We start from the raw sequence: 20,712 nt of genomic DNA, 5'->3' as shown, positions 1-20,712 counted from the left end.
AACCATTATACGTAGGTGTCTGGGGGAGGGTGACAAGACTCTCCCCCAGACCCATGCTTTCTTGCACTTAATTCAGGGGTGTAATCGTGCTGGTGACTAAACCATACCATGGACCTGGGGCCTTTGTAGTAAAATTGGTCAAAGATTGAGGATTAAAATGCAGCCAGAGTTCAGGCTCCCAGTTCCTTCAGCGGGATTAGGACTAAAGTGACTTTTCAGAAGCCATCTGGGCAAGAAGGGTCCTAGGGTTTTAAATATTTTATAGAAAATAGTTCATGCGGCAAGCAGCTCAAAGCCCTTCCCACACCACCATGCCCTGGCAGCCAGGTCTGGGGTGGAACGCAGCAGCAGTTTCACAGTGTAGAACTGCTTTAGGACATGGAGAATTAAGTGCAGCAGCTTGAGGAGGGATCTGGCCGGCAAACCCAGAGCTCCTGGCACTGGGCCCACATACTTCTTGGGGGTGGGAGTGTGATAGAGGAAAGGCCCTTGGAGTCAGGCGAGCACAGCACCTAGTGCAACCAAGGGGTTTTCAGCTGGGGTGGGGGATTCAATCCCTGGGCTCAGGCTTTCACCAAGACCTGCAGGGCTGACCCTTAGGGCCATACAGAGCCCCAGTGATTTCAGCTGAGAGCCAGCCCCGTGGCTTGCCGTGCCACTGCATACCATCACAGCCCCCAAGATACAGTAGCCCCCCACATTCAACGAGCCCATGGGGCAAACCGCAGCAGGCCCTCGGCCGGCTTAAAGCTCTGACAGCATCTACAGGCCTGAGAGGATGAGCAGCAGCATGTGCCATGCAGCACCCCGCTGCTCCCAGAAATCACAAGATGAGCTAAAGATAATCAGGAGCTTTCACAGAACAATACATATGGGGGGGGGTTATTTATTTTTTAATTTCCTTTCTGTTTTTTTGAGCCTTTAGTGGTCATGATTTTCAAGCTATTTCTCTGCAACCACCAGGGCTAGAAGTTTCTCTCTTGAAACCAAACAATGAGCTGCTCATGAATCCCACGCCTCCAGGAGCTGGCGCTTTAAGAAAAACCCCGAGCAGGAGGAGCGCCACAATAAAAATCCCAAGCGTGGGCAACATAAGGGCTGGTCATGTGGTTCTAACGGGTCCTCTCCAGGCCCAGCTGACCTTACCAGACACTAACTGCACATCAAAACCCTTGTCTTCAGCGTACGCAGGTCATGTGGGACAGCAGACCGCAGGGAGAAGGGCGGGCAGGAAGGGGACTGAATCCACCAGCCTGCATCAAATGGGAAGCAAGGTTCCCACAGACCAACCCCTCTCAAACTGTGACCAAGATATTGGAGTGCCCCAAGAGCACCTGGCCTGGCTCGCTTGGCCCGGAGAACTCAAAGGGCTCTAGGAAAGGGGCCGCCCCTGTTCAGTGCGTGAAAGGGGAAGCACCTGGGGTTAGCAGTACTCACGGGCAGGGAGCAAGAGGCAGCTGGCAGCAGGCAAATGGCCACTTCAGGGTTCCAGCAGCTTCTCTCTGCCAAATGTATAGGTCCTCCCCCTCAGCAAGGCATGTTAGAAGAATGCAGCTATAAGAAGTAGCTATAAGAATGCAGCCCTGGGCTGGGGGTGGGAACTTTGGCAGCCCATTGCTGGCAGAGCATGGCTGGCCTTGTGGTTCAAGCACTGGCCGGAGCTGGGGGACGTTGGGGTTCACTTTTCAGGCTCTGCCCCAAACTCCTCGCGTGACCTCGTCCAAGTCACTGCAGCACTCTGGGCCTTGGGTCCTGCCTGGTCTGGCAAACCAGGGATGATGAGTCTCACCTCCCACATGGGCTGTCAGGAGCATAAACTCATGACAGCAATGGGTTGACAGGCTGGAGGCCAGCAGGGACTGCATCAAATGCACTTGCTGTCATCTCTCCCCTTGCCCAATTTCTACCTCCAAATAGTGCTCCGGCCAGCGGCAAAACACTCACTGCCTCTGGCTGCTGCAGCCCATAAAACATAGAGAGATTCTTTTTCTCTAAGCCACACACTGCTTCAGGAGCGAAAGGGGGAAGCGTTTCATTTTTCAGCAAGCTGCTGAAATTTAAAACCAATAGATACAGTTTATTAAAAAAAACAACCCCAGACATCATAACCGGTTCCCTACAGAATAGCACACGGGCGTAGGAAGCGCTGGTGGCGTTAAAAGAAATTGTGTTCAAACGTTTGCACCGTGCCGTCCAGTGCTATAAAACCGCGGCAGCTGTAGGGGCTATTCTAAGATTGGCACCGGGATGCCCATGCGAGCGTGAAATCTCCTCCCAGAACGCCTAGCATGGGCTCTGGCGGGAGGGCGGCCAAACCCTGGCTTTTGCTGGCTTGTCAAGTTGTCAGGAGTGTGAGCTGCCTGCGCTGGGTGACTCAGGAGTTCCCTATGTATTATTCATCCCGGTGAAATGCATCCACTGCCGAACTCAGTTGTCAGCTCCACAAGAGACACGTCTGCAGAATGGGGCAGGAGGTGAGGGGCTGGGACAATCTCTGGAACTTGGGTCTGCGTTTACACCCAGCTTGACTGCACGCATCTCAGCTGCTGTGGTGGGAGACAGGCCGTCACCCTCAGCTGGCTAGAACGGGCTCCTTACGGCAGGCTGGTGTGGAGTGTGAAACATGCCTGGGTTCCAGAGCTCCAGCTGCGGATCTCCCATGCTCCTGGCTTTGAATCACACTGGGACTCGGGGGATGGCGGGGAACGAGGACAGTAATCTAAGAGGGAGCGGGAGTCCTTGCTAATTGCCTTTCCAGAGAGCACGGGCCCAATCCTGCAAGCCTTTCTTGGGCAGGGATCCAGCATCAGGCTTATGCAGCACAAAGTCCCCAGAAAGAAGTGAAATCCGGGCTCTATTGAAGTAACAGCTCACTCCCCACAGAGGTCAATGGGGCCAGCATTCCACCTACTGTGCTCGGGGGGGGGTCAGTGGTGCATAGGCCTTGTACAAATCCCTCTGCCCAGAGGTGAATTTCACCCACCGAGGGTCCTCGCTCACGAGGGATGTCCCACTGAGCTCACTGGGACTACCTGGGCGAGTAAGGGCTTGCAGGATCGGGACCAGCACGTGAGCATGCTACAGAGAGGCTCACCCTTCGATCATATAAAACAGGAGGCTAATTTATATACACACCCACGTATTTACAAATTTACATCTGCACACATGTACAAACCGAAGGGCCGATGCTGCAGCAACCGCAGGTGCATGCTTAATGCTCAGTTCTATTAAATTCATGACTTGCATGCGTAAACTTAAGCACCAAGGATGATCTCCTAGCCCCACTGAAGTCACTGATTTCAATGGGGCCAGGATTTCTGCTTAGGTCATTGCAAGATAAGGGCCCACCGGAATCAAACCAGAGCGCAAACTTCCTTGGAGTTTCATTTCTGTTCTAAAAATCGCCCTCTTGCCCCGCTCACTGAGACCTGTCGGGTTTCGGTTTGGAAACAGCACAAAGAGAGAGAGATTCTGCTTTTGAAACGAGTGTACAAAGCAAAAAGAAATCTGCTTTTAGTCCAGGTATTTGGCATTCTTGCAGCGCTTCGTGGAGGGAAGTCGGCTGACCACACAGAATTTCTTCCCCCTCCAAAGGATTCCGCTTTCTGCGCTAGCCTCTCATCTTATCGTAATCGCTCACCATGCGTTTGATGTGGAACAGCTTGTTCCGCAGAGCTTTGCTCTCCATTTTCTTTGTCTGATAGTCAGGAGTCTGAAGCGAGAGCAAGAAACGAGGAGGCGTTAATCACGTCGCAGGGAACACGGGGGCCCATTCTCTCTGGCTCCTTAATGCAGTTGTGCTCTGGAAGCACGAAGCATTGTGGGAGCTGGTTCAGTGTTCTGCGTCGCCATCTAGTGGCTGGTCCGCATAAGAAGATAAGAGCCTCCCATTGCTACCGGCTAATGGAGTTCTGTTTTTAGCTCAAGTGGCACAGGCTGATGCTTCTGGAGAGCAAATGTTAAGAATTCATGGCCAGATTTTCAAGGGCTCAGTGCCCACAACTGAGGCCAGATTTAAGAAAATGCTCAGCACCCAATGGGACTGCTCCCTTCAGTGCTTAAATGAGCGCTGGTCCCCTTTGAAAATCTGGTACTTAATATTCAAGGTTCTGAGTTCAAGCCCCACGTGTTGACTGTGATCCCAGCTTAGACCCCCTCCCTTTGCAAGTGAACAGAGATATTTTTTATCCTTTGCGGCCTGTGCTGCAAAAGCAACCTGGGATCCCAGAGGCGCGCCGGGTTTCTTCTTGCCTCATGCACGCTCCCCGCTAATAAAGATTTTGCAACTGGAACTAAGCTGTCCTTTGGGATGTATGAACCTCAGTGGAACCCCCTCATGCCACTGGGCTGGCTCTGCGGGGCTCAAGGGAATAATCCAAAGCCAGGTTTCAGAGTAGCAGCCGTGTTAGTCTGTGAGCTGTAGCTCACGAAAGCTCATGCTCCAATAAATTGGTTAGTCTCTAAGGTGCCACAAGTCCTCCTGTTCTTTATCCAAAGCCAGTGAGCTCCGCAGGCCTGCCAGGTCCCCACAGCGGAGAGCAGATCGGCTGAGTGAAGAAGGCCCCCTGGCCATGCCGCAGGCTGTAGGAGGGCAAGGCTGGCACTGGACGGTGCCGTCTAGACAACTCTGAAAGCAGGAGGTGTTTTTCCTCCGTCTCAGCTCACTGAAGCATGTTGGATTTCAAGCTGTGCCACAGAGCATAATCCAACACCAAACCAGCCAGCTCGGGGGCACTGCGAAGGGTGGCAGGGCATTGCACTCCAGGTCACGTGTTTGACTCTGACCCAGGTACGGAAGGGTTGGCAGTTTTTAACCAGCTGATGGCTCCTGGGCCACGTCAAGCACATTCATCGCCTGGGTCCTAGATGACCAGTCTCCACATTACAGAGTGTAACCCACTGGTGGGCGTGTGTTACAGACCCCCTTGGAGCGAGGACAGGAGTTGTTACAATGCCCGCCCGCCTCCGCTCCGCCCAGGGAGCTTTCACTCAAGCTGTAGCAGCTCCTACGTTTAGCTCCGGAGGTCCCCAGTTCAATCCCCCTTATGACAGCCAAGAGGGTGGCTGTCACAAAAGCACACACTGCATGGGACTTTCCCCCCACCCAGCCCAGACTAGGGAATGGGGGCCTGATTCTGGGGGGTGCGGCTCCCACTGACTTCAGTGAGAACGGCGTGTACACAGCAATGCTCAGGATTGGGCACACAGAGCGGAGCTAACCTCCCACCCCTAGCCGGGGCCTTCCAGCTCTGGGATCGGTTACATCACTGGCTACACACGCACTAAAGCCTCGCTGCCCTAGGGTGACCAGATGTCCTGATTTTATAGGGACAGTCCCGATTTTTGGGTCTTTTTTTTATATAGGCTCCTATTACCCCCCCACCTCCTGTCCCGATTTTTCACATTTGCTGTCTGGTCACCCTATGCTGCCCCTGCCCTGGGATGAAGCACAGAACTCCAGCTCTGGGCTCTCAGTCCAGCCCCCTTCATGGGAGCAACAAATTCACTGAAAAGGGGAAAAAAGACAATCACCCCAAGGCCTGGTCTACACGCACAGAGCTGTCCCGCTCTAACTCAACACGAGATTTTAAACCGATTCAGATAAAACTGGTGCAACATTGTGTGTGGACACCCTGAAATCAGTTTAAGCCTCACTCTGATGATTTCGTTCACCTAGGAAAATTGACAGGCATTCAGCTAAACCGACAGAACTATATTCAAACCGATATCCATACCTGCACATAGGGGCTTTCAGTGGTTTAACCATGTCTGGGTTGGAAAGCGATTTAAGTTAAGCCAGTGCCGCTTGCATGTGTAGACAAGTTCTAAGGCTGCTGAAGTGGGAAATGCTGAACGGCTAAGCCCTTGGCTGAGGACACTCACTATGGGATGCTATTTGAATAGCTAGGGGAATGGACAGACACACAAATCCTTAAGGGAGATCAGACAGACAGAATAAACACAGAGGCAAGTGGCTAAAGACAAGCTGGGTTTTGGAGACTCACCCGTTTTAAATCTTTCAGCCGGTTGTATTCCTCGGCGACTCCCTGAAAAAGAAAAACCAGGAGGAGAGGGCCATGTTATGTGCACAGCAGATAATTATTCCAGAGCCATCACTCTGGGGCCTAACGAGGGAGCACAGGTGATGGTGCCAGGCGGGGGCTGACAAAGAAACCCTTTCAGGCTACTGTATGGAAAGCCAGCCACGTTGCCGAAAGGCAGTCTTCCCAAGGCAGCCCATCACTGCATGCTGGTGGAATCAGGATGGGCTGGGCAGGGGCTGGAGCTAGGGAAGGAGAAGAAGAGATGTCTTCCAGCTCCCACTGACTGGACAAAATTTCCTGTCAGCTTCCACAGGGGCAGGGTGGGTCCCTGAACAAAATAGATGAGCATGAGCTATCAGATGAGACCTACATGCCCCTTGAGTGGGGCTCCAGCTTGGTGCTGGCCCCTCTGCAGGGGGGTGAAGTAGCAGGAAGGATGCCCTGTAGATAAGGCACTGGGCTGGGAATCAGGAGACCTAAGCTCAGTTCCTGCCTCTGCCACTGAATCTCTCTGGTTCTTAGTTCCCTGGCTGCAAAATGGGGCGACAACGCCCCCTTTGTCTGTTGAGCCTGTGAGCGCTTCGGAGTCGGCACGGGCTCTTGGGGTCTGTGCAGCGCCAGGCACAACGGGACCCTGAGTTCTGCTGAGCCCTAGAGGGAGCCCTAGAGTTCTGCTGAGCCCTAGAGTCCCATCCTACAGACTCCGTGTCAGTCGGAAAAGCACAGCCCCAGCCTGGCCCTGCCCTGACCTGGTACTGTGGGCTGTCCTCCGACAAGCCGTCCAGCTGCTTGCTGAGCTGGTTCAACTGGTCGTTGATGTCGTCCATCTCGGCGCACAGCTGCTTGTAGTGCTTGAGGTCAGCATCGAACTCCTGCTTGTATTCCTGGCGAATGCTGTCCGAGGTGATTGGGGGGTACACGCTGCCCGGCAGGAGGAGAGGGAGAGAGAGAGAGAGATTAGACTGGGGACTCAGCGGGGGGTGGGGTGCTCTGGGGCTGAAGGGCCGAGTCTCTGGGAACCAGGTTCAAGGTGCCTCGAGTTTGGAGCCCCGCTCCCCTGCACCCCCAAATCATTGCAATTTATTTCCATGCAGCGTTGTTCTTGCACCCACATCCAGGGAGCTGGCAGGTGCCTACTGGAATTACAGGAGGGCAGTGTCACCGGCCTGTCTGACGGGGGAGGAATGCAGGCGTCCCCCAGATGCTGCTGCCACGGCACATGGTGACATCACTGCATGAGCTCATCGCCGTGACAATGACATCACATCGGGATGCCAGCACACCTTGTCAAAATGTCAGTGAAGCTGGCGTGACCAGATCCCCCTCCCGCCTCCCATGGAGTAGCCCTCCCCCACAGGCCAAATGGGGCAGCCTGGATCCCCACCCTGGTCCAGCTGCATGGCATAACATAAGACCATAAGAACGGCCATACTGGGTCAGACCAAAGGTCCATCTGGCCCAGTATCTTGTCTTCTGACAGCAGCCAATGCCAGGTGCCCCAGAGCGAATGAACAGAACAGGGAATTATCAAGTGATCCATCCAGTCACCCACTCCCAGCTTCTGGCAAACAGAGGCTAGAGACACCATCCCTGCCCAGACTGGCTAATAGCCATTGATGGACCTATCCTCCATGAGTTTATCTGTTCTTTTTTGAACCCTGTTATGGGCTTGGCCTTCACAACAAGGCAAGGAGTTCCACAGGTTGGCTGTGCGTTGGGTGATAAAATACTTCTGTTTGTTTGTTTTAACCCTGCTGCCTGTTAATTTCATTCAGTGACCCCTAGTTCTTGTGTTATAAGAAGCAGTCAGTAACACTTCCTTATTTACTTTCTCCACACCAGCCATGATTTTATAGACCTCTATCATACCCCCCTTGGTCGTCGCTTTTCCAAGCTGAAAAGTTCCAGTCTTATTCATCTCTTCTCATATGGCAGCTGTTCCATGCCCCTCATCATTCTTGTTGCCCTTTTCTGAACCTTTCCCAAACCCAATACATCTTTTTTGAGATGTGGCGACCACATCTGCACGCAGTATTCAAGCTGTGGGCTTACCAGGGATTTATATAGAGGCAACATGATATTTTCTGTCTTATTATCTCTCCCTTTCCTAATGATGCCCAACACTCTGTTGGCTTTTTTGACAGCCGCTGCACATTGAGTGGATGTTTTCAGAGAACTATCCACAATGACTCCAAGATCTCTCTCTTCAGCTAATTTAGACCCCAGCATTTTATATGCATAGTTGGGATTGTGTTTTCCAATGTGCATGACTGTGCCTGGCCATGGGTCAGCCCCTCCCCCTGTGGCCCAGCCTCTGATGTTAACAGCAGCGATCTCTGGTGCTAGACACCCTTCTGGGGGATGGCCCCAGTAGATGCGGCCCTGCAGAGGCAGCCAGGGGTCACTGATGGACGCGCCGGGGAGAGCGAGCCCCTCACCTGCCCCACTCGTCCTTGTCCCGCTCGTCGCTGGACTCCATGGCTGTGGTGTAGTCCGTCTCGTACTGGGACTCGTCCAGCTCGGGGTTGCGCCTCCTTCTCCTCCCACGCCGGGCGGCGGGCTTGCTGGAGCTCTCCCTCCCCCTCTCCTCCAGGGTGCTGGTGCTGAAGGTCCTGGCAGGCTGATCGCTGACCACACGGGCAGGAGAGCTGGGAGGGGTGTGTGTGGACACGGGGCTCAGCCTAGAGCCGGGATTCTCAGCCTGAGACCTCCCCAAACTGCTCATCCATCCAGGCGGGACACAGGGGAACCCCTGGGCTAGAGCGCCCCAGCTCCTGCAGGTGACCGGGGGCTGGCAGCATGGGAAGGCGGCAGGTCTGAGTGAAACCGGGAGCGTGCTCCCCACATGGGCACCGTTATCGGTTTGGACACCTTTTCCTACCAGCAGCAGTGAAGCAGTGTGAGCTCAGGACCCCGCCGGGCCGGCTGCTGCCCAGACATGCAGTGAGAGAGAGCCCCTGCCCCAGAGCTCACAGCCTCAGACCGTTATCCTCCAGTCTGCAGATGTCTGGGAAATGAGGCCCAGGGAGATGCAGGGCCTTGCCCAAGGTCCCACAGAGCTGTGCCCTGAACCCAATGAGTCCGAGCCCTGGGCTCTAACCACTAGACCCACCGGGTACGTTACTTCGTCAAACCAGTGGCTCCCGAGCACCGTGAGCCCAGCTGAGCTGGGGGGAAGAGTCTGCCAGAGGCCCGGGTGGGAGATCTGGACACAAAGGGACCCTGGGTTCCCAGCCCTTGGGACGGACTCACCTTCCGGGGTTGTAGGCCTCGGGGGCATAGTAGCCGTTCTCCTTGCGCGGGTAGCCGTAGGCGCTGGCCGGGGCGTTGACAGGGCTCATTGGCTTCTCAGAGTAGGCCAGCGTGGCCATCTCATCGGGCATGCTAGCCCCCTCTGCAACGTTCTTCACCTGAAAAGCAGCCAGAGGCGTTCGGCTCCCTCTGTGCCCGCCTGCGGCCTTGGGGGGGGCTGGGCGTGATGCTGGGGTCACGCTCTGCCCTTAGCTCCACCTTAGCGAGAGCCAGGGCCAGGCGTGACCTTGGTCTCAACTTCAGGCCTGGTGATGGCCTCGGGGCAGTCCGCAGGGTGCACACAGTGGGGCCCAAACGGCAGCCCACCGCTGAGGGAGGCTGGGGGGGGCAGGAGAGCAGGGGGCAGGGGGTTGAGATTTAGGGACACTGGCAGAGCTGTGTGGGAGGGGGGAGCTCAGGGTGGGGATAACAGGGGGATGGGAGGTCGGGATTGAGCAGCATCAGCAGGCGGGGAGGCGGGGAGCCCAGGGCTGTGATAACAAGGGGTTGTGGGTCGGGATTCAGGGACGCTGGCAGAGCGGGGTGGTGGTGGAGCTCAGGGCTGGGGTAACAGGGGCTGGGGGTCTGCACTGTGCAAGGAGCTCTGGCAGAGCCGTGAGGGGGACGCTGGCCCAGCCAGTTCTATTCGTTCCTGGTCACCGTCACACAAAGGCACACAGAAAACCAAACCAGGGGCGGCTAATGCAGCCCAACCCTCCTCCGGTCTGCAGGGCCCCGGAGCTGGGATTGGGATCGAGAGCACAGGGAACCACCGCCCAGATCCCGGCTCTCTGCCTCCCGTGTGCGCAGCCCCAACCCCCTTATCACAGTGCGAGGGGCTGATAAGCTAAATCAGCACTTGGCAAACACCTCCCCTGCCATTTAACCAGCCCCGCCCTGCAGGCTGGGTGAGAGCCGGCTGGCACCACCGGGCACCACCGGGCCCCACGATCCCGCAACCTGCCGGCCCAGCAGCAGAGGCCAGAGGGATGGGTAGGTACCAGTGGATAAGTCCCGGGCACAGAGGAATGGGGCTAAATTGTGTGACCTACCCCCCCATTCCAGGGCCTAGCTGACCTGGCTTGCTATGCCCTACCCCCAGGAGCCAGCCCCCACAACCTGCAGTGGAGAACAAAGCAGTGGGGCTGTTGGGTGACACCTCCCCCCCCAGCTCCTGGCTGTTAGAGGTCTGGGAGCTGCAGGAGCAGAGCGAAGGAGATACAAGGCTCTCCGGGAAGGGGAGTAGCTGCGCTCAGTGCCAGGGAACAGGCGGTTTGGGTGGGAATTTCCCCTCCCGAACTCCCCTGTGCCAGCACGCCACGGGGCCAGTTCCCTTTCCCAGGGGTGTTTGCTTGCCTCGCTTACAATAAATCACAGGGACTCAGCCACCTGGAGAGCACTAACCCTTCCCTCCCCAGACATCCCTGGGACTGACAAAGGGAGGATATGCCGTTCTGGGCAGCGCCGCCCTGACCTGGGTCCCTACAGAGCCCATGCAGGAGACGCTTCCACCAGAACTCAGGAAATGCCTCCCAGGGGTGACCTGCTCAGTAAATAAACCGAGCTGGGAGGAACGTGGAAACGCCCAGGGCTGGGAAACTGGTCACGTCCAGGGTGCTTCGGTTCTTTCAGGCTTTGCTCTTGTACAGACGGCAGGCTACAGGGTCAAATTCTGCCCATCTGTCTTATGTACATCTAGGACCCCCAGTGCTGTAGGATCTGAGCACCTCCCAATCGTTAACATATTGATTTATCTTCACCCCCACCCTCCGTGAGTTAGGGAAATGCAATTATGTCCATTGTACAGATACCACCTACTGCTTACATAGCACTTTTCATCAGCTGATCTCCAAGGGCTTTACAGAGGAGGGCAGGACCACTATCCCCATTTTGCAGATGGTGAAACTGAGGCACAGAGATGGGAAGTGACACGCCCCAGGTTACACAGCAACCCAGTGGCAGGGCCAAGAAGAGAACCCAACACTGCTGGGTCCCAGTCTGGGGCTGCACCCACTAGGCAATGCTGTCTCCTCTCTAGATAGGCCCCTGAGGCCCCAGAGATTAAGTGACTCACCCCAGGTCACACAAGAAGTCTGTGGCAGAGAAATGACCCCTCACCTTCCCAAGCCAGTGCCCTAACCACTAGGCAATCCTTCCACTGTATTCACACAATCTTCCTCATGCTGGACACAATGCCTCACGCAGCCAGTGGGCCCATTGACCTCAATTGTGCAGTAGGACACTACTTAGCAGAAAGTTACAAAAACAAAGTATTAAAATCTGGCTCTAAACAGGGGAACCATAGCTTTAGAAGTTGTGACCTTGATATAGCCTTCCGGCCCAGCCCCCCACGTACATCCTCCTCCACTTCCACCAGGCATCTGCTAAAGAGGGCATCCCAACAGAACAGATTTTTAAATAATCAGTAAATAGTTAATGTATGAATAGGAATAACATTCACCGGGGGCCGGGAAGGAGATGGTAAAACAGTGTTAGACTGAGTTCATCAGGGTCTCTGAAAGAAAGCGAGCAAGCAAGCAATCTCTACTTGCATCATGTGGAGAAGATGACATAGAGAGAGCGATACAGCGTTGCCAACTCTCTCAACACCTCATGTTTCTCCTAAAGCTCCAGCGCCTGGAATCAGGGGATTAGGGGAGAATCTCCTTTTTTTAAAAGTCATTTTTTAACCTTCATGCTTTTGGAGGAAAGCTTGAGCACACACCCTGCGTGCCCCCCAGCAGCTCACTAACCAGAAGGCAAATCAAAAGCAACCAAAATTCATTTTTAAACAAAATCTCTTAGTTTTTAAGCCAATTGTGTGATTTTTCTGGGAGACCGGATATGGGACGATTGAGCTCTTGAGGCCGGTGATCAGCGAGATCGATAGAAATGAGAGCGAAAGGGTGGGGGGTTAAGAGATATCTTTTATGGGACCAACTCCTGCTTGTGGAAGAGACAAGCTTTCAAGAGCTCTTCTTCAGGGCAGGAAAAGGTACTTGGAGCGTCACTGTGAACTACAAGGTGGGACAGACTGTTAAGCCCAAGGGATTGGCACACGTAGGCAGAACGATCAAACAGAACAGGTTTCATAAACGGCATGCCTGATTCTCCCCTGTCCTTGGCTAGTTGCCCCTCTGCTCCAGTCAGATCTTTTCTAAACGCCTTAAGTTTGCCCCTGCTTGCAATTCATTCCCTGGATAGCTGATGCACTCGTTAACTCCTTCCTTCCTCTCCTCACGTCCACCCAGCCACCCGTGGAAGCTGTCTTTGCTCCATGCTGCCGGCTGCTGAATAATGCAGGCCGCTCCCTCCCCTGCCCATCGGAGCATGAACGTCTGCCTCTGCTCTATGTAACCTCGCAGCTGCAGGGCCCCGGCCCCTTAACGTTCCCCGCATCCTAGTCCCTGACCTCAGGCCAAAGGCATTTCCTAGCACTGGGCCTCCAGGCCGATAGGTGCTGGGTTGGTGACGCAAGAGAGGTGCAGGCAAAGAGGGAATGTGGCCACATCTGCTCCTGGAGGTTAAGGAAATGGGGAGGGGCGGGGGCATTTGTTTAGACTGAATCCTAGACAGCCAGATGTTTTCCCCTCTCACCCTTCCTTTCTTCCTGGCCCTTTGTGGCTTGTTAGCTGGAGCCTCTTGCCGGGGGCAGAAATTGTCGCTTGTCTGGGATCTGATGGATCTTTGGAGAAAAAAGCTTCATTCCCTGGCTAAGTCAGTCTCTCTCCCACCTTCCTTCCCACATGAGCAAAGACACAGAGAAACCTGGGAGCTGATCCTGGGGGGGGAATCTCAGGGGGGCCTGGGAGCTGATCTAGGGTCAGTGGGGGAATCTCAGGGGAACCTGGGAGCTGATCCTGAGTGGGATGAGGGGAAATCCCAGCTCCCACCTGCAGAGCCCAGTCTGGGAAGAACTTGTCTTGTTCACTTCCACACATTATTGAGCCCTTGACCCCTGCCCGGACTCAATGCTGCCAGCCCTGCTTGCGCTGTTAGACACTCCCTGCCAGAGCTGTGACTACAACTCAGGCATCCTGGCTCCCGAGCCCCATCCAGCTCTAACCCCTAGGCCGCGCTGCCTACGACTCTGACAGTCGCGCTCTCTCCTTGCCCTTGTGAGAAGCGCTGATTTGGCAGTTAACTCTCCTTTCGAAGGTCGCAGCCCAGCCCTTAAACACGGTACACGTCACTTAGGACATGCCTGGGAGACGCTCAGACCCTAGTTACGAGAGCAGGACAAGACCCCAAACAGAACAAAGGAGGCTCCTGCTGCGGACAAGTCTTCCTCCAGCGACTGCTCTGACTGTGTTAATTTCCCCACAGCTAGGTTTGTCAGCGCTGTTCAGCTCCCTGATGTGGAGATGGCTGCTTTTCTGGGTCATGCCATGCAGTGGAGGGGATACCAACTGCCATATGCCCTGGCCCAGCAGCGCCCTGGAGGGCTTGTCACTCTGCGTTAGGCTTTTAGGCATCAGACGCTCACGCTGAGCGGCAGGGATGCACTGGGGAGGCGGAGGGGAGAGGGGTGATTGCTCTGATGGCCCTTGGGGGATTTCACCCTGGGCAGAAGCCCAGCGCAACCCCACGGTACCACTACACCCATGGCTGGCAATCCCAGAATCCTTTGCTTCCTTGGCATGGGTGTAAATGGGATGCAAGTGGTGCTAAGACCGCCCGCCAGCCCCCCGCCTAGAGATGAATTTCCCAGGCTTAAGCAGAGCCCAGCACTTACCCTGGTGTGAAATTTCACCCGAACAACCAACCCTGCTCCCCCACCCCATCCCCAAGTACCTGTGACCCCACTCGCCCAACCCCACTGCCAACCAGATGTGACCTGGCGCCAAGCGACGGACCAGAACACCGTGGCCGTTTGAGATGTGCCAGGCGAAACCCTGTGTGGCAAGAGCTGCCCGGTTAATCATTGACGAGGGTGAAACTAAATCATATCATAAGCAAACATCTTTCAAGCACTCAGTAGACAAAGGGGAAGAGAACAAAAACCCTTCGTGTTGCTGGTTCCAGGCTCACAGCCTATCTGATCCAATCCTGTTTTATTTATCTTTTGGTACATTCGAGATAGCTTGGACCAGCCCTGCTCTCTACACCCTGTTACTCATATCTGAGCAACAAAGAGACCCAAAAGCAAATGGAAAAAACAAGGCATTTAAAACAGATGCAAGGAACTACATCCCCCCTCCACTAATATATAAAATTAACCCATGGAACTCATTGCTACATGATATTATTGTTATTGTTATTTATTTTAATTTCGGAAGTAGGCCGGAGCCACAGCCACGGACTAGGATCCTGTTGTGCTAGGTTCTGTACAAACACTGAACAAAAGTAATAATTCCTAGTTCTTATATAGCACATTTCATAACATGTGTCAGGGAGCGCACAGCACTCTGCCACGGTCCCTGCCAGGCCACTGCACTTGCCCTAGTCCATCTTTTGCTCCAGAACCTAACCTGACCCTGACATTTATGGATGCCTAGATCATCTTAAAATGTGAAGCAGACGAATCCAGCCACATCTGCCCACAGCCTGAAAGAGCAGATCAGAGAGATAATGCCCCATTGACCACAATGGAGTGTTAACTCTGAAGCCTACAGACGGTGACCTACAGTCAACATTGTTAACCATTTATAGATTCGTACCTCCTAAAGCCAGAAGGGAATTATTGTGATCATCTAGTCTGACCTCCTGCATAACACATGCCAGAGAACTTCCCAAAGTAACTCCTACAGCATCTCTCTTAGAACAAACCTAAATCTTGATTTTAAAATGGTCAGTGATGGAGAATCCTCCATGACCCTTAGTAAATTGTTCCAACAGTTAATTACTCTCACCATTAAAACGTTATGCCTTATTTCCAATCTGAATTTGTCTAGCTTCAATGTCCAGCCATTGGATCGTGTTAGCCCTGTCTCTGCTAGATTGAAGAGCCCGTTAGTAAATATTTGTTCCCTGTGTAGATTCTTTATAGACTGTTTTCAAGTCACTCCTGACCCTTCTCTTTGTTGAGCTAAATAAATGGAGCTCTTTGAGTCTCTTGCTATAAGGCAGGTTTTCTAAGCCTTTAATCATTCTTGTGGCTCTTCTCTGACCCCTCTCCGATTTACCAACATCAACATTTCCCTGCTGCTAAAAGGAAGATGAGGATGGATCATGCTACAAAGATCTGCACAACCTACTGTGAGTGACGGCTGACTTTGAGGGCTCTCAATTTTGGTGCCATGAGTGGATGGGGCTTAGGAGAGTCCCTCCCCTTGTTTGTTTCCCAATCTGGCTCCTGAGGGTAGCTCTTGCAGCTAGACACCTTGGTGATGGGCTGGTTAGTAATGCCCTGAGTTAGCCAGAGCAGGTTGGAGCTTCAAAGTCCCTATCACTCATCTGCTCCACCCGCAGCCTGCACCATCCTAGACTCACCCACTCCTCCACGTTGGGGCCTTCCTGGAAGGCGAGTGGCTTGTCCCAGTAGATATTGGGCTTCCCAAACTTCCAGATCTTGTGACGCGTCTTGTGAGCAAAGAAGCAAATCACGCAGAGAAGAATGACGATGAAGAACCCACAGACAATGGCGATGGCCTAGAAGAGAGGAAAAAACCCACGTTGGCCAGGGAGTCAGGGAAATTACCCTTATGTCATCCATCAGCTTGGTTCAACCCCACCACTCTCTGCACTGCAGCACTGACCTCTACCACTCAAGCTAAAGGAAGAACTCCATCAGCTGATAGCAGCAGTAGGTTGTTGTCGTCTATGTGGATTGGCCACTAGCAGGAAATGAGACACCCGTTCCTGCTAGCACAGCTAGAGAAGTCATTCCAGTCCATGTGAAGGTGCCAAAGGGTGAGGGGAAATCAAATAGAGGGAAAATAATTGTTACATCAGACAAAAGAGTCCCCCCAAGGAAGAGAGAGTGAGACAGATGAGGAATTTCCTGGAATTAGGATTTAGGGGGAGGAAGAGAAGAAAAGGCAGCTTCTTGGGTTGGCAAGGGCTTTTGGAACTGGCTCCTTCACCAGAGCTGCCAAGCGACGGAGAACAAACCCAGCAGCACTCAAAGGGGGAATGGTAGGGATTGGCTGTGCTGGCAACAAACCGAATCAGCTTCCCCAGCTGTCCCTGGCACAAAGCAGGAATCACATGGGAGGCTGCCACTGCTTTGCTCATTGCTATGATCTTATCCTGTGTGGAAGTCAGCAAAACAATCGAGCTGGCAAAGCTTTCTGGGGTTTGATTCTCCGGGACTGGGCCCAGCTCAAGAACCAAAAAGGAACCAGGTGATGCCAAAGCACTTTGCAAGCTACAGGGATCCAATGCCCTCATATTTTACAGACTGGGAGACTGAGGCACATGGCAAGAGAGGAAATGACTTTTGCAAGGCCCCACAGAGCCAGGAAAAGAGCCCAGGAGTCCTGACTCCCCGCTGCATGCTGAAACAACCAACAATCTTCTCCTAAGGACACATGGCCGAGAGCAGCAGAAACAGCGGCTACTTATTCTCTGTATGATTTTTGCTCCAGGAGAAGGGGTTCAAATCCTTGCATTTTGGTGTGTGTGAGAGAGGGAGACTCCTCAGAATTTCCCATAGGGCCCTAGTAAGAATGTTGAAGTTTGATAGATATTAGACATGGGGGGAATGACCAGATTAGGTCACATCTGGTCCATGCATCAGGCAAGTGCAGCACGGCTTGTTTTTGGTAGGAAATATACAGCAAAGTGCGTAGCTCTACGTGCCTCTGGATTTCAGGTGGCCGGAATGCAGACGGCATGGTATCGGCAGCCCCACCCAGCTTGCTGCTTAAATCGCTGCAATTGTTTCTCTCCAGACCAAAACTGACTTCACAGACACCTTGTTTGTTACTATTCTGCTGCCTTCTATCCAACAGACAGCCTAGAGCTCTGACTCTGGAGCCAGGGCCAGCAAGCAGAGATCCCAGTTAGCTGAACAGTGGCAATAAGGAAACCGACCAAGCCCAGCAGAGTAATTGAGCAGCAAATGAAGGAGATTTTTATAAAGCTGTTTTGCACCGTGTTACATCCTGGGGGCTAGACCTGGACAAAGCACGTGGCTGGTGGGCTTGTGGTTAAGGGGGGGAGGGATAGCTCAATGGTTTGAGCATTGGCCTGCTAAATCCAGAGTTGTGAGTTCAATCCCTGGGGGGCCATTTAGGGATCTGGGGCAAAAATTAGGGATTGGTCCTGCTTTGAGCAGGGTGTTGGACTAGATGACCTCCTGAGGTCCCTTCCAACCCTGATATTCTATGATTCTAAAGCAGTGGACTGGGAGTCAGGAGACCTGAGTTTATTCTGAGCTGAAAGAGGTGCTTCTTAGCTTAGAAGAAGGAAGGTTCAGTGATCAGGGCACTAGCCTCAGACTTGGAAGACCTGGATTCAGCTCCCAGCTCTGCCACAGGGTCCCTGTGTGACCCTTAGCCAAGTCATTCAGCCACTCTGTGCCTCAGTTTCCCCTCCATTCAATGGCGATGACAGCCAGGCCTTGCCTCCTAGGAGCGTGTGAGGATAAATCCATTAAACACTGGGAGGCGCTCAGCTCAGAGACTACAATAATGTGGGCTATACAAACATTTATGATAAATAACTGGGCTGCAGATTCTGCTGTGTGTCTGTCTGGGCCTCAGTTTCCCCCTTTGTAAAATGGGGTGAATGAGCCTTCCTTCATTTACTCAGACTGAGTTCTTTGGTGCAGGGCCTGTCTCTCACTGTGCATCTGTGCAGCGCCTGGCACATAGGGTCCCTGACCTCAGCTGGGGTGTCTAGGTGCTAGTGGGCTACAACGCACCCCGACACTGGTCTAAGGGGAGCCTGCAGTGGACTCATCTGTCTTGGCAATCGAAGACTGCTAGATGCTGCTATCGGTGATCCCCGTGTAGCTCTGCAGAACCGTTGCTGTAGCCAATGGGGATTCAATGGTGTCAATCCACAGTAACTGTCACAAAGACATTACAGCAAATCTTTTCCATCAGCTTTCTCCCAGGACTTAGAGACTTTGAGGCCCTGACCACCCGACCCACTGGGATCAAGGGAAACTGACTAAGGCAAAACCCAACTTTCAGCGACTGTCAGTGGCACTCGGTTCATAGCTGTAGAGTTTTAAACTGTACAAATCGTTGCACCAGAACGGCTCAAGGAGGGGAGAGGGGAGCAGAGCTCTGAGCTGATCAGAACAGAGGGTTTGGAAAATCCCAGAAAATGGGTAGAGATGGAAAAGAGCCAGGAGATGGTCTAGTCCAGGGTTTACCGAACTTTCCCATAGTGGGGACCACAGCTTAATAGAGGGATTGCCCTCCCATCCCTTTCATGATCCTATTTCACTCCTGTCAACTAAAGCCATTGGTTGAATGGAAAAATAACCACATGCTTTTCCTTCAGTTCCCTCTCCCATCAGCTCTGACCCTCCTTCAGCTGCAAAACCCAGGACGAATGAGTCAGCACCATGACAGCGGCCAGCTCCCCACTGGGCCAGGGGCCAGTTTGCAACCCTCTGGGCTAGCCCATCCACCCACCAAAGCAGGATTTTTCTCATACTTTGCCCAACCTGGATTTAGAAGGCCCAACTACTTGGGTCTCCACCGTTCCCCTGTGAGATTGCTCCACAGCTTCGCCCACGAGAAAGCACCTCCGGTATTGAGCCTTGAATTTCCCTGTCCTCAGCTCCGTCCTCCTAGCCCTGGTGACACCCTGTGTCGAGCCAAGGGCAGCTGACGCTAGTCACCAGGAACTGCTCTTAGCTGAGGCAAGTTGGAGAAGCGCACCTATGGCTAGTGGAAAAGGGAAAGTAGCAGTTACAGCCGATGGCTATGGAGGTACTGACTGGCTGGGAAATGCCAACACTTCCAAGCAAAATTTTAAAATGTTAACAAAAAACCCAAAACAAATGGGGGGTTTCCACGAATATTCTGTCCAAAATTTCATCCTGTTCGTCTGTGAAATTGAGCGAGCGAAACGGTAGGAAATTTTCAAACCCCTCTGTAGATCATTTCACATTTTAAACAAACCAGGACTAAATTGACGTTAACATTTCCCCAAAACAGTCACCCCGTTTTCCGAGCAGCTCCAAGAGAAAGTCGACGAAAGATGAAGACAAAATGGAAGGAGAGAGAAAAGAAGGAGAAAGAGAGAAAAGGCAGAAAGGAAGTGGAAGGAAGGAGAAAGAGAGAAAAGAAGGAAAGCCGAAGGGAAAACGCAAGCAGTGCCCATCTTACCTCCTGTGGGTCCACGGTGCAGTAATGGTAGAGGTACTGGTTCATGTAGGCTCCACCGGAGGAGTACATCTGGTTGCACATGGTCAGCATGGGGCTGTAATAGTAGCTGCCGGTCATTTGTGCCCGGGGGTTGACGCCCATGATGTAGACGATGGAGGCGATGAGCATGACAAAGGCCAGGATGGCGCACACCACGATGACCGCCAGGTAAAACCTGCGGGAGCGGGCGCTGCTGGACTTGGTGACGCTGGCCACGAAGAACCCCAGCAGTGCGATGAAGCACAATACCGACATGGCGATCATGAAGCCGCTGGCTGCCCGCGGGTTGGTCATCCCGCCATAGTAGCCTCCGTAGCCGCCGTAGCCGCCGTAGCCGCCGTATCCCCCGTAGCCCATCCCTCCGCCATAATAGCCAGACCCGTAGTAGCTCCCTAGCCCGCTCCCGTACATGCCCCCGTAGCCGTAGCTGTATTCCCAGGCCAGCGTAGAGCCCACGCAGGCGAAGATGGTGATGCAGAGCAGGACGACCAGGGCCTCCAGGATCCTCACCACGCCAGGCGGAGAGTTCCACTTGTAAAAATACTGCGGCACGTCCTCAATGTAGAAGGAGCCCGGGGCGGGGGAGTGGATGTCGTAGCCGTAGCCGTCGCCGGGGGGGCCGTAGCCGGTGGGCGGGCTGTCGTAGGGCTTCTGGCTATACATGGCGGAGGAAGGATCCAAGGCAGGGCAGGCGGCCGGAGACCGCAGTGACGGGCAGCCTTAGAAACGCCTCGGTAGGGCGGCAGATAAACAAGCTGGTCAAGCAGGGTGGCCTGGAGGTGGGACAAGCACAAGGGCAGGGGGTTCGAATCCTGGCTCTGCCACTGAGGCCTTGAGCTAGTCACTTACAAACTCCCCGAGCAAAGGGCGTGAGGGCCACGCATTTCCCTCAGCTGCCGTCCGGCCTTGGGAGACGACTGTAGTGGAACCGGCTGCCTAGGGCAGCCGGAGCAGGGAGCTGTGAATATCCAGAGAACTTGCCACAGTTCTGACTGGACTTTCACTGCTCTGCGTTGCTTGCTCCAGCTCTGAGCTTCTCTCCACACCTGCGCAGCCCCCTTTGCTTTCCAAGTAGCTGATCTCCAAACTAACCCACTGCCACCCTC

At 53.7% G+C, this 20,712-nt stretch overlaps 1 protein-coding gene across 1 annotated transcript; it reads right to left on the bottom strand.

The window, feature by feature from the left end:
* Positions 1-3,610: 3,610 nt before the first annotated feature.
* On the bottom strand, positions 3,611-20,269 carry LOC144257417 (occludin-like). Its single transcript, XM_077805363.1, has 7 exons — positions 19,568-20,269; positions 15,768-15,926; positions 9,297-9,454; positions 8,483-8,671; positions 6,794-6,965; positions 6,006-6,047; positions 3,611-3,712 (listed from the first exon to the last, which is right to left on the bottom strand). Exons 1-7 carry the CDS (start codon positions 20,267-20,269, stop codon positions 3,611-3,613), a joined length of 1,524 nt encoding a protein of 507 aa, XP_077661489.1.
* Between the last annotated feature and the right edge of the window lie 443 nt (positions 20,270-20,712).

This window comes from Eretmochelys imbricata, chromosome 25 (assembly GCF_965152235.1).
Source record: "Eretmochelys imbricata isolate rEreImb1 chromosome 25, rEreImb1.hap1, whole genome shotgun sequence".
In the NCBI taxonomy this organism is placed as follows: Eukaryota; Metazoa; Chordata; order Testudines; family Cheloniidae; genus Eretmochelys; species Eretmochelys imbricata.
The sequence above is the reverse complement of the archived record's forward strand: the minus strand, read 5'-3'. Positions and strand labels throughout refer to the sequence as shown.

What these genes read in the sequence shown, in the direction of transcription:
- LOC144257417 (XM_077805363.1), bottom strand. Translation starts at nt 20,269, where the DNA reads ATGTATAGCCAGAAGCCCTACGACAGCCCGCCCACCGGCTACGGCCCC. An exon ending in GCACCGTGGACCCACAGGAG is followed by an intron (nt 15,927 to 19,567) that starts GTAAGATGGGCA and finishes CCTCTCTTCTAG; the next exon opens with GCCATCGCCATTGTCTGTGG. An exon ending in GAGGCCTACAACCCCGGAAG is followed by an intron (nt 8,672 to 9,296) that starts GTGAGTCCGTCC and finishes CCGTGTGGTCAG; the next exon opens with CGATCAGCCTGCCAGGACCT.